The sequence below is a fragment of the Onychostruthus taczanowskii genome, unplaced genomic scaffold, assembly GCF_017590055.1.
Source record: "Onychostruthus taczanowskii isolate IOZ18803 unplaced genomic scaffold, ASM1759005v1 scaffold19, whole genome shotgun sequence".
Taxonomy (NCBI): domain Eukaryota; kingdom Metazoa; phylum Chordata; class Aves; order Passeriformes; family Passeridae; genus Onychostruthus; species Onychostruthus taczanowskii.
In genome coordinates, this window is record NW_024499128.1 from 9813890 (window position 1) to 9827596 (window position 13707).

At 42.2% G+C, this 13707-nt stretch overlaps 1 protein-coding gene across 1 annotated transcript in view; it reads right to left on the bottom strand.

Annotated features, from left to right (window-relative positions):
* Nucleotides 1-13707, bottom strand: part of CARD11 (caspase recruitment domain family member 11) — a 43914-nt gene that overhangs the window by 13759 nt on the left and 16448 nt on the right. The window contains exons 2-11 of the mRNA XM_041401689.1: nucleotides 9255-9467; nucleotides 8523-8660; nucleotides 7569-7894; nucleotides 6573-6752; nucleotides 4845-4997; nucleotides 4626-4751; nucleotides 3940-4137; nucleotides 2897-3076; nucleotides 1804-1858; nucleotides 489-598 (exon numbers count right to left, since the gene is read on the bottom strand). Of these exons, the coding sequence (XP_041257623.1) occupies nucleotides 489-598; nucleotides 1804-1858; nucleotides 2897-3076; nucleotides 3940-4137; nucleotides 4626-4751; nucleotides 4845-4997; nucleotides 6573-6752; nucleotides 7569-7894; nucleotides 8523-8660; nucleotides 9255-9467 (1679 nt within the window). The remainder of the gene's footprint in view (nucleotides 1-488; nucleotides 599-1803; nucleotides 1859-2896; nucleotides 3077-3939; nucleotides 4138-4625; nucleotides 4752-4844; nucleotides 4998-6572; nucleotides 6753-7568; nucleotides 7895-8522; nucleotides 8661-9254; nucleotides 9468-13707) is intronic.

Below are 13707 nucleotides of genomic sequence, written 5' to 3' on the forward strand. Positions count from 1 at the left end.
TATGTATAATGGAATATCTACCTTGGAAGATTATGGGGATACAGCAAGCAGGGAAGAAATGGTTTGACTATGGCATGCAGAAATTTCCAACTGTGATCTGCACCCCTTTCCTCACTCGCTGTTACTTATAGACAGGAAAAGCATTATAGAACTCAAAAAACCCTTAACATTTTCTCAGATAAGTTACAAAGCAGCTTTTAAAGCAAATCTCTTTCTTCCAACAGTAAATGTTAAATGGCATGAGGAGACAGCAAGAGGTCATAAATACCTCTGAAATATCTTTAAATAAACATAAACCAATTTTGTGATTTTGGGAAAGACTAATAACATAGTTCTAACAAAATGCTGGCAAAAGGATTAAGGGAGCTTCTGACAAGGGCCTTGAATGGGATCACAGCTGGGATGCTGGGGAAGGGCTAATACTGAGTTGTGCAAGCTCTGAACCACACTAGGAGAGATGGCTGTAGACAAGCAAGGGGCATCCTTACAATCTTGGTGACTTCACAGCTGCTGATGGAGTTACTGATGGACACGGAGGAGCTCGTGTCCGTGCGGCCGGTGCTGCCCTCGGCCCCGTCTTCATCCTGAGCTCTGGCTGCTGCACTCCAGGGACAAGGGAAGCACACAGAGAAAACACACCAGAGAGAAACATGTCAGAGCACTTCCACTGCAGAGCCTTTCACAGATGTGCCCCTGCACTTATGTTCTCTTTCCATTTCAGCTGGTCTGGTACTGGACAGGGGCCCTGGACACGTCCCTGCCCTGCAGCTCTGGTTCCCATTCCCCAGCAGTTCCCAGCAAAGCACAGAAATTCCCACCCTCTGCACAGACTCTTGCCCACTTTGTCTCTCAGCTCTGTCCTGAGTGTTTTTAGTAGATCTGTGAATGCTATTTGACAAATTAAAGAAGGACTGTTTCATGAATTTATGTTTTAATTACACCACCTGAATCTGTCAATTTGCAAGGTTGGCTCATTGAATTGCACTTTGTTACAACAAAGAATTTACAACAAAGATCAAGAAGCCTGAGATGCCTCAGCAGCCCCAGGTAACACAGAGTGAATGTGGACTGCTTCTCTTCCTCAGCACCTCTGACTGGTACTAATGTTGCACACTGCCTGACAACAAAGCTGATGTTTAACATGGAATTCCTTGGAGAAGGAGCTGTGTTCCCCAGGATATTTTATCCAACAGGGCCTCACACAGCTATTGAATGAAGTCCTGCCTCTGATGGGGTTTGGTGTTTCAGGGGTAGTGTTACACAAACAAGAGGAATTAGGAGTAGCTCAAACATTTGGTAACTTGGCAGCTGGCTGGGGCATGGGTCAATCCCCCTCCCCTAGGCTTTGCAATGTTTTAGATTTAAAATTAATTCCCTTTTGCTGAAGGACAAAGGAACTCATTAGACAATCACTAAATTAGGGCCTTTTCAGCTTGAATGATTTTTCCAACAGCAAAAGGAGAATGGTATAATGATTTTTAGTACAGATGTTACACAAATGACTTTACAACTTCTGTAAACTAAATGGAAAACTGAGTAAACAGAAGATTTAGGTAAGCTATGGGATGCACATCGTGTGCCTGAGGAGGTACCTTTGGATGGAGAGGACAATGAAGTAGAACTCTGGATCACTTTTAATCATTACATTTGTAACTGTGAGAGACACTGTTTTGTTTTTTTTTACTGACTTGGACTTAGTTAAGAATTTCCCTGGTTGGCATATTTGTTTAAACAACTTAAAGAGATTAAGTGAAAGAGACAAAGCAATGGAAAAGGAATAAGGACATGAGTGCTCTTTCTGACCTTGAAACTCTGATGTTTTGTTCATGCTGACAGGAGATTTAGCTCTTGGACTTATCTAAAAGAAAGAGGACAAAAATCAGCAAAAATGCAGAATATTTACCACACACTGTAAGCCAGATATTTTCACCACCTTTTTTCACTGTTATGTTGTAATACACTTGCCCTCCTTTAAACAACAGGACCCCAAATTTAGAAGATATTTAGGTATCTAAATACAACAGCAGTGATGGAGTGTGAGCAACCTGGCTACTTTTGAATGCCTGGCCCAAATGCATTGCAATTTTCAGATTCTGCTGAAGAAAAAAAGAGACAAAAGGTGAAGTGGGTGCCTTGGGACTGGTTTCAGGCAGCTGTTAATACAACAGGCATCCTTTTGGAGTGTGCAATGTGAAAAATGCAGCTCTATTGCCATAAGTAATAACAACAGTCAGAGCTCAGAAAGGTTATGAAGGGCAGGGAGAATTCAAGTGCAGATGAAAGGGAAGAGAACCTCAAAAGCCCGAATATTAGATTTTTGTGTGGTTTTTTACTGATCATGAATCCAGCATCAGATAATAGCCATGTGAATGCAGCTAGTCGGGGAAAGCATGAACCTAACTCATGCTACCCCCTTCCTGTTAGGGGTGAGGAAATTGCCATAATTTAATTCTAAATTAGATAGTTAATTTTGCTCTAGATCGTGTCTATTTCTTTCTATTTTTCCTTCCAGCTGCTGAGAGCTTTTCCACCAACGCTTTGTTTTTCACCTTCAGTGTGTGCTGGACCTCAGGCATTATGTCATTTTTTTTTCCCACTAATGTTAAGAAGGCAAAGAATCAATTTATTGACAACGCTCCAAGAATGTGAATGAACAGCAGAAGCAAGAAGAAAACAGAAAATGGGGAGAAGGGACAGAAAACAGTCTATGAAGCCTGATTAGATCTGCTGTTCAAGATGCAAATCACCATAGGGCAAAAACTATCACACACAGCTCACTATCATACACAGATCTATTCTTTACAGCAGTTTCAGAGGCACAGCCACAACATGTGTTATGTCTGATAATTCTCAAAGTCCCTGCTCTGTGTTATTCCAGCCTGGGATTCAGACCCACCTGGATCCCCTTTAGGTTCACTCTTCTCTTGAGACGAACTTGATCAGGCAAGAAGAATTTGTTGTCTTCTGGAGAGTCCTCAGAAGTGGAGGAGTCATCGGCTTCCTGACCATTGGCTTTTGGGCCAGAAGTCCCAAAGGCCTGGGAGATAACGGTAATGGGAAGATTCCGTGGCAAACTCTAAAGACCACAAGGGAACACTTTATTTCTGAGACCAGTTTGGTACAACAAGCTCATAATCTTCCTTTAGAGTAATCTGATTGAACCCATTGCAACTCCAGTGCTTCAGAAGCTCACACAGAATGTGGCTCCAGACCCAACCAGTAATTTGGGCTGAGATTTGTGGGGATTTCTGTTCACAGACTAAATTCTTTTTCACTCATGTTCCTAAAAATATTTGCAGTTTCTACCCCAGTGTAGAAAATAATAGTTTTTCTGCATTTTCCCCCTTCCATTTAAAGTCAAGCTGTGGAACAGCAGCCTCTGGGAAGCCATGTGCATGACAGACAACTTGCAAAACACTATTCTTATATTGCAAAGAATATTGCAAAGAATTCACAACACGACATTTAGTAGATTTTTTTTTTTTCAGTTAATTTATGGAAAGAATTAGAAAAGTCCTCTCTCCCTTCCAGACCAAAATGTTTGTAAAAGCAAGTCTTAACAAGTCTCTTCCTTATAACTCTCTACAACTCCCTGAAAGGTGGTTGTAGTCAGGTGGGGTGGGTCTCTTTCTCCAGGCAGCATTGACAGAACCATAGGACACAGTCTCAAGCTGTGTCAAGGGACATATAGGTTGGATATTAGCAAAAAGTTTTTTACAGAAGGAATGACAAAGTACTGGAATGGCCTGCCCAGGGAGGTGGTGGAGTCGCCATCCCTGGATGTGTCTAAACCAAGACTGGATGTGGCACTGGGTGCCAGGGTTTAGTTGAGGTGTTAGGACGTGGGTTGGACTCCATGATCTTTAAGGTCTCTTCCAACCTGCTCATTCTGTGAATTCTGTGAACAGAAGAGATGCTGTCTGTCTTGCTCAGCCGTACCTGGTCGAGGAAGTTGCTGTCCTTGGAGAGGCGCCGCAGTTTGCACTCCAGGTTGACGATGCACGCTTCCTTGCGCACCACCTCGATTCGGAGCTCGTCGTTCCTCTCCTCCAGCTCCCGGATCTGCTTCCTGTATTTGTCCTTCTCAATCAGACAGTGCGAGTACTGCGTCTGCGCCTCGTCGCGCGAGCGGAACGCCTGCAGCGGGGCACGAAACCTCCTTGGCACCTGGGCAGCAGATCCTCCTCCTGCTGCTTTTGTTTGTGAGGTGTTGGAAATGGGGACTTCAGAAGTGGTACCCAGTCACCCATTAACACAGCAATCAGGACCAGCATGTGCCACAGTAGCATCATTAAAAATTATGATGATGAGGGCAGTTCATTTACAGCTCCCTCTGGGTTGGTGGGAAAATGTCCCAGAGTGCAAATGGGGTGACTTGACACTGATGTAAAGCCTTGCAGGATCTGCTGTTAAGATCCTGGTCCTGCCTGCCAGATGCTACACTGTGGAAACAACCCAATATTACCCTGTGTTTAATTACCATAATGCAAATCCCAACAAGAAATTCTTTTAACTGCTTATTTTATAATGGTATTTTGGGCCCAATTACCTACAATTCCCCAAAGTGACACAGAGCAGATTGAGGCTTTTGCTATTGATATTCCCCTACTTTAACTGTGAGATACCTGGTCCCGCTCCTTTTCCACCTCTTCCAGCTGTATCATCACAGTGTTCATGCGGTGCTTGTACATCTCACAGTCTTTTCCTAGTGTTGAGCACTTTAACTCCAAATCTTCTTTCTCCTCAAGATACTGGAAATGACAAACTGTTAGCCACCACTGCTCTCACAGGCATTTTGGGCACCAGCCTGGGATATTCCATCTCTCTACCCTTCCATTCCTCACCTTGTCTCTCAAGTCTTCCACATGACGAATCTCCTCTTGGAGATTGAAGATCTTGTTGACCAGCTCATGGCGATCCTCCAGTGCCTCCTTACGGTCGTGTTCCAGAATATCCAAAATGGCTTTGTCTGAATCTGGCAAACCCCTCTTGTCAGCCTGAGGAAAGACATTTTTTAGAGCCAGGCCAGGGAAACAGAAAATAGTTTTGCAGGGAGAGAAGTATCAGAGACAGTAACAAGCAAGAGGAATAGCAAATTAACAAGCTACTGCAATGGGGAAGCAGGACAAAAGATGGACATTTGTTCATATTTTAAAGCAGTGTCAGAAAAGATAAAAGAATAAAATCTGTTTTGCTGTCAGAATAGTCTGATGAAGGAACTGTTTTACTGCTCTATTGTACTGGCTATAATTTGATCCAGTTTGGATGCAGTGACAATTCTTCACTCCAAGCCCTGCATTCAAAACTCTTTTCTATTAATCAGCTCTCACTGAGCACAAAAATCACCCTTTTCCAAAGAGCAGGGCCTAAGAAAATATTCAGGAGAATTTTTAAGGCATGCACAGGTTTTGCAGGGCTGTGCTCAGAGAATATTAAACATGCCTGGAGTACCTTGTACCACTGCTTCATTTTCTACATCGTCCAGGAATATAATTTCTTGTAGATTTAAAATGAACAAGATTACCAAAGCAGGTTCCAACACATAATTGCCATCCAAAATTAACCATAAATGGAAGATGGAAAAGGCATAAAATGCTAGCAAGGAATATGCATATTTATTTTTGAAATATCTAGACTGAGTTGGAGATTTCAGGGACATTTAGGTTACCCAGTATTTCTAAGCATACCTAAGCATTTCTAAAGTAAACTGGTTCGAGTTTATTTATACTTTCACTTAGGAGAATTTAAATCCTATTTTTAGCTATTTCTCTGTTTCTTTATGTGCTGTAAGACCATTTCAATTAATATAAGAGACATACATGCACCAGAACTCCCAGAATCTTCTATTCTACATTTTTTTCAAACTTTGAATTGGATTTGTGTTAGAACTAAGAATTGTTAGGCACTGCTAGAGGCTAGGGCCATTTCTGAAACGCCTTGTACTGATAATTTTTAAGTGTCCTTTTAAAATGCCACAAGCCTTTTCTAACAAAGTGCTAAGTAATCTCACATATATCCCAATACTTGGCTAAGTTGTTCACAGAGGAGTCCTAAATGTGCTGCACATCAACTGTTTTCCCTACCTGCCCAAACACAGGCTGGTGAAGCTCCCTGTGCAGGTTCTGCAGGGCACCCTGGAGCTTAGTGACCACTCAAGTACAGGAACCTTTATCATCCTCTGCTTCATTAAAACCTTTTGGCAAAGACATGACAACAACCTAGCACAGGGTACGCAGAGCCACTGTCAAAAAGTTCTGTGCTGGCTGTTTAACACAGATTTGTAATGACAGGCTGGTACAATGTTCAGCAATTAAACACTGCACTCTTGGAAGAGCCAATTTCTCATGTACACTTGATTTTTTTAGAGGACTATTTTTGTAGAACTCCTCCTCATGCATGTGTCTGCACAGGGAGCACTCCAGGCAGCTGGGAGCTGTACAAGCAGCCTTCTGTCTATCCAAACTTTGCACTTCTGCTGGTTGCAGCTTTGCAGGCAGAGGTTTCAGCCAACACCTCCTGCACTGTAACTGGAATATGTGTGAGTTTTTAAAGGCAGCAATCTGCTTTTATACCTGAATGATGGACTGTAACTCCTGGATTTTAGTCTTCATCATCTCATTTTCACGCTCCAGCTCCAGAACCTGCTCCTTTTTGGGTCGGTTTTCAATATCATTTTTCAGCTTCAAAGACTGGTTCCTCTCCAGCTTGCACTCCTCTTCCACCTTGTTCAAGCGATGCTTCAGCTGGTCAATCTACAGGGAGCAGAGAAAAGGAGAAGGAGGAGAGGAAGGGGATTTTCTCTAGCTCTGACATTTAGTGTTCTGAAAAAACTCTCACTTCCAGGTGGAAAACATACAGGGGAAAATAGCTTAAACTGTGAATGCTAATGAAAGGTTGATAATTGGGTGCTGAATGTCCACAACTTAACTGGTGAAGTCTCAAATACAAACCTGTTACTTGCCAGCTACAACTCATATGGGCTGGTTGTGAAATTTTAGACTCCCTGGACTAAAAAAAATGTGGCACGTTCTCAATCCTCCAATAAATAAAGCAATATGAAACAGAATGAACATGTAAGAGGCTGACCACACATTGTGCTTACCTGGACTAAAAAAAAATGTGGCATGTTCTCAATCCTCCAATAAATAAAGTGATATGAAACAGAATGAACATGTAAGAGGCTGACCACACATTGTGCTTTTTGCACATGGACTATCTGGATCAGGAAAAACAGGAGAAAATTCAGGATATCTTTCTGAATGTATCCAATCCCCCCAGCAATACTGCTGGATAAGTGTACCAAGATATTACTGAGCCTAAAAAAGCTAAAATTAAGATTTTAGCAAGCAGTTATGTTTTACATTTTATTTATATTTGCGTTCTATTCTGTTAATTCATTATCTGCCATTAGTACACCTCACTGCAGTTGGCATTTCTGTACAGTGATGCCTTCAATCATCTGCATAAGCAAAGCAAATGAGAGCTCCACATCTTTCTGCTGTCAGAGAAGGTCTCATTTTCCCAGCTGCCACTGGCACCTCCATTGCTGCCCAGAGCATTTGCCTCACCTCCAGCTGCAGGTCCCGGCTCCTTATCACAGCCATGCTCTTCTCGTCACTCAGCTGGGCATATCTCATGGCCAGATTGTAGTTCTCATCTTTCACCTTGACCAGCTCATCATTGTAGTTATTCCTCTCCTCCTTCATCTTGTTGTATCTCTCCTGGAAGGTCAGCAGCTCTATCTTGTTCAGCTTTAGCTGCTTTCTCTCATCCTCCAGCTGGCGGGACTTGGCCAGGAGCTCACAGCGCTGCACGTCTTTTGTCTTCACCTGCTGCTGGAGCTTGATGATCTCATTCATTAGGAAATGGGTAAGGCCTTCGTGTCCCTCCTCCACTGAAAATGTTTGAACAGCTTATCAATGTCTGGTAAAGTACCTTATTAAGTTACTTTATCAATAAAGTAATAAGTAGGATCAGCAGAACAATGTAAGAAACAAAAGGCCCAGAATATGTACAAAGTTACAGAATTTACACAAATTCACACACAGCTGTATGTCTAACTGGGAACAGCACAAATATTACACAGTACACTGGTATCAGCATCACAATATACACACATACAGCTTGTCTGGCTAGAAGATGAAGCCTTTACATTTGTCTTGTTTCAGCTGAGCCTGTGGAAACAGCACAACCTTTGTACAATGAATCTGTGCAAGTACAATTAATCTGAATGCTTATGATGTGCTGCACGTGTGTAAGTTGTCAGTGTAATTTAGTCCACTGTTGCAATATAGCTTCTCTTGAGAATTCTGGTAATGCCTATCATTCCATTTGAAGCTTCATTCAGACAGCTGGGATGTCCCTTTGCTTTAAACATTACCAACCACATTTTGCTTTGAAGGAGACTGAAAGCATTCTACAACAAGATTAGCTTTTATTTCTACTTCTTGCTGAAAAAAACCATGCCAGTCTTCCAGAGAATCCTTACTTCAGCAGGCTCCTTTGTGATTGATTCTACTCACCAACAATAGTGGAAAATCTCCGTGTAGGCTCTTTCCCTGTCACCAGTTTGTAGAGTTCAGGGTAGTAAAACTCCAGGCTCTCTAAGAACACCACGTAGCCCCTCTGGCCCTTGGTGTGGAGGATGTCCAGCAGCCGGCCTGGGTACAGACAGCAGAGAGGTGACACATCAGCCCCACGAGCAGCATGAGCAAATATCACATCCCTGATGTTCCTAAGGTTCATCCCTGCCTTGGCAACGAGCTGTGCAAAATCCGGCTGATTAACTGAGTTCAGCTGAACCCATAAAGTAATGCCAACAATTCTGTATGTTTGTGCTGTGTTATTCTGAGGGAGTGTGGGCAAATTGGTCTCTGGCACAGAAATTTCAAAGGACAAGTTGTTCAGTGCAGCCTTTACCAAGCAGGGATGGCATATCTTCCAGTGACAAATCACAAAGTACTGCAAGACAGCTGAAAACTACTCCTGGAATGGCACTGACTGCTGCCTGTGTTAACTGAAATATTTGCCAAAGCTTTGATGGGAATTTGAACCCCATGAGCTCCAGTCTGCACAGTACTGGAAAGAGTCTTTGTTATCAAAATAGCAGCAGAATCTCCCTGTACTTTAAACCTCCTGTAAATAAAATGAGTTTCAATCTAATAATCTGTAACTTGATGCAGGCTCTCTCCAGACTTAGTAGAGCAAAACTATTCAGACAGAGATTCAGATGGAGCCACTGACCAGATAATTACCTGCTCTGTTGATTTTGGAGGGCAGCATGAGTGAGTTGAGCACCTCATCCTCATCCTGCTCGTCGATGACTTTGCACTGCCGTAAGTAGGGGGTCAGTTTGGCTGGGTTGATGTAGCGGCTCAGCATGTGTCGGTTGCACTCCACATTCTCCCACAAAGCCTCCTCCTCATCTTTCAGGGTCTCCAGGCAGTCATCCATCTCTGGCTCTGCTCCTGAGCAAGGGACACAAGTGACAAATGAACTCCAAGCAGGACAGCTGCAATCCCGGTACTTTTTTGTGCTTCCATGTCATATGGGGTGAACTCAGAACCACTTCTGACTAATGCTGAATTTGCCCAATATTGAAGATGTTTGAAGTGCAGACTGTCCACAGCTCGTCTGGGAAATGACAGTTCCCAGAAGTGCTATCTTGAGTCTGTGAACTACTGCTCATCGCTCTCCAGTAATGAATCTGTACTCAGCCAACTCCACCGAGCTCTTTACAAGTCAGAGGATGCCTTTGCTCCAGAGAGTCAATGGCAAAGGGCATGGCGCAAGGCAAGAAGGGAATGAACCTGCAGTGCTCAGAGCAAAGACAAATACTGGCTGCAGGCAATGAAGGCTTTCATCCTCACCTCCTTTGCTCCTCCAAGCTGTACTGAGGTGAACCTGCACAGATGTGATGAGCCAGCACCTGTAAGTGGCTGCACACAAGAATGGTTAAGGCAGGTCTGTGTCTGCAGCTGGCTGTGGAGGCACTGAGGGGTGTGAGTGCAGGTAGCTGGGAGCTCAGACCTTGCCTTTCCCTGCAGGAGGGGGCAGGTGACGGCACTGTGTCACTGCAGTCTGAAAATGTTCTTGACTCATGCAAATGTTGTCACACGGTTTCTGAGTGCTTGTGAAGCAATTTCCTGCCAGCTCCTAATTTGTACCCAGCTCATTATAGAAGGTTACATGGCAGGCTACAGTGAGGCAAGAAAACTTGTACTGAAGTTAAAACTAAAGAAACTTTGTGGAAAAAAAAAAATCTTTCCTTCTTTATTTTGTGATAAATATTAACCTTTCATCTAGTACTATTTTTGCATTCTGGCTTTCATAGGGCCTTGTGATCCAGGTGGCACGTGGACCATAAGCTTTTATTTCAAGTTCAGAGACCCTGGTGGAAGAAGAATATGCAGTTCTTGGATCATATGAGACCAGAGCTCTGTTTTATGAGGCTTTGCTGGTAATCAGTAACTAAAGACCTCAAAAGCAACATGCTGTTTTTCTCAGCTTCCAGCTTTAGGAACTGGGGAGCAGCCTGTGTTACACTGAGCATCCCTGAGCAAAAACAGCTCATGAGCTGCATAGCCAAGGGGTATTAATTCCTCATTTTGAAAACTAAAGCCAAAAGTGCTAATCTGCTAAATAATGTGTTTGTCAGTGTTCTCACATAATGAAATACAGAATATTCCTACAAAAACAATGCATGCTCTCTGCTTGATGCTTTCAAAAGCTTTCCCAATTTGTCAAAAATCCTAGTGTGGGTTTCAATATCTCTGTGAGAAAAATTTGGATGGTTTTTCACAGTATGGACAAGTTAAGGGAGTATTGGCAAGGGCTTTGTTCTTCTGCTACACTACAGCAGAATTTTCTTTACAGTTTCACATCCTGGGAGCCACTTATTCCATATTTGCTCTGATACTTGCATGGGGATTACATATTTTGGGGGAGACAGCAGTCCCCAGAGGGCCAGGAAGACCAGGGCAGTTCAGTGGGATGCAGAATCATGAGGCAAGGCTGTAGTTAGGGGAAAATCTCCCTGATCTTATGAACTTCACACTGCTTGGGTGAAATTCTCACTGAATGCCAGTATTTATATGTGGTAAAGATTACATTGAAGCAACGAGCACAATAAAGGTAAAACAATAGAGAAAAATCTTTACAAAGCAGGTTGTAGTGGGAGGAATGCTAAAGGTGAAAGAGCTTCATCTGAAGTCTTCACACATTCTCATGAACCTTACTCTCCACCATTATTCTAGAAGTAACTGTATTTCACTTCAAAGGTGAATTTAACAAATGCTACATAATTGGAGAAGCTGGACTTTGGGGAGCAGAAGACAGTGAAGCAGAAGGTCACACAGTGCCTCAGTCAGCTCACAGCCACAGCATCCACTGCAGCTGAAAAAAAGAAAGTCACAGGCCCTTTAATTTCTGGGAGCGTACCAGGGAGCTCACAGATGGATCTCAGAGTGCAAAAGAAGCACTTGCCTGAATTTCATAAAATGCAAGATATCTTGTAATCTGCTGCGCTGAACCAGAAATTATTGCACACTGTCAGCAGTTCCCTCAGGACATTAGTAAGGGATTTCTCCACTAAATGATTCAAAGAAGAGTTCACTCATCAGCGTAATTCTCAACATGAACACTCTTTTTTTTTTTTTTTTTTTTTTTTTTGTCAGGTTTTTACCTGACATTAAAAAAAATCTTTATCAAATAGTCCCTTGTGTATGGATATAATACATCCACACTGTTATTTTGGGGACATAATGTTTAATGGGAAAGTAATAAGTATACTGGATGAGTGGCTAAGAATTCTAAAAGATTTCTGGTAGCAAACTCCTGCTAAACACAGTCTGTTATAAGGTTCAAGCCCTGAGAAATGACATTCAATGGAGTGGTCCTTCACTGCCATGTAGGAATGTCAGACTCTCCCTTTTGCTTCCTTTGGAATTCCACCTTGGAAAAGCCCTGCAGAATCACAGTAAGCTCTGTCCTAACTGCCTGTGCTGCCCATCAGCCCCCAGGGAGGTGTCCCAGGGATCACTCCCCTCCCTGGAGCTTGAGGTGATGCCTTTGTTGTGAGGCTTTGGCCAGGCTGCTCTGAGAGCACAATCCCTGTGGAGCTGTTCCAGAGAAAATAGCAATGATCAGCTGATATTACTGCAGAACTCCTTCTACTGAGCAAATAATTATTTGATTTAGTATTTAATATAGTGTTGAATAGGAAACAAAATGCTTGCCATTGGTTGAAATTTTGGTGTGCTGGTCAAAAACCCAAATGTAACAACTGAAACTCAGTGGGACACTAATAAAGGTCTTGTAATACTGGCTTTAATTTTAGAAGTTTTTTAGCAGTACATGCACTTTCTAGGCATTTTATAGCCCTTGTTCCCTGCTTCTGTCCTTCCTTCCTATGATGATATTGCAGAAAAGTTGTTTTCACTTATAAAATTAAAAATGACAGATTTAAAATGTTTTCAAATTTGTAATCACTTATTTAATCTGATCTTTATTACCATTATCTAATTTGTGATTCCAACACCTCTTGAGCTGTAAACTAACACATCCAGGAGTTGTGATATGCCATAGAAATACTATGGCATCCATTACAAACCACAAGTGTGAACTCACAGACTTGGACTGACTTCAACAGATATTAAGCAAAAAGAAATCAGAAATAACCACAGCAGTTAAAAAATTGCTCTCCTGCTGCTCCTTTCAGTAGTTAGTATACAAAATAGCTTTTAACTGCAGGAAAGCTTAATCTAGTCATAATCTCAGCTAGTTCTACCTATTTCAAAGGTCTCTGTAGATGTAGACAAATAAAAGAGAGAATCCCTTTTTACATTAAAAGGAACACTCAGCTCCCCTTGTCTCCTTTTCTCTCTCAGGGACTATCCTTCTGCCGGCTGTTACACACAAATGAATCGTTCTGGATGTTTGCTGGTTTTTCTGTGGTGTATTTTTCAGCTGAACAAATCACCTTGCAGTTAAAGCTGCTCTCTGTTCTCACTCAGACTCCACACTCTCATATGTCAGTGACACTCTCCACTGATCAAGGGAATAAAGCCTGCAGGCTTCAGACCCAGGGGTTCTATAAAGTGCTCATCATCAGGTCACATCTAAAGCTTCATTTTTGTTTTTTGTGCTTTGTTTCATGATGGTGCAGAGATTAACCCTTCAGCTGTTTAATTATTTGCATCCCTGTGCTCTCAAATCCTGCCAGCCTGTCAATAGTCAGGAACTGCCATGTAGCAAATGCAGTTTTCAGCTCAGGTTTCTGATTTCCTGATATTCCCTTTGTGAAATACGATAAAAGGGTTTTCTCTTTGCACTGAGAAGCAGAAGAAAGTTTATTTTGGATGAGGTCATCTATTGTTAGGTTTTGGATTTCTGTATTTGTCACAGATGTTTGCAGACTGGCAGTATTTAAAAAGAAAACACAGTACACAAAATGTTTTTCATATTGTAAGTTAATAAGAACAGAATTTTATGTTAAATGATGAGCATGAAAGAATTACATACGAATCATCATACTTTAAACCAAAAATAAAGACAAAAATAACACTCCAAAATTGTGTATGTAATTTTTCTCAGCATTTTGAGGGTGTTGTTCCACATTCTCTTTCTCTGCACATCTCCAGAGTCTGTGGGGCAATGTCTTTTTTCCCTGCAGTGTGTACAGCACCTCACATGACAAAGTGTAACAAC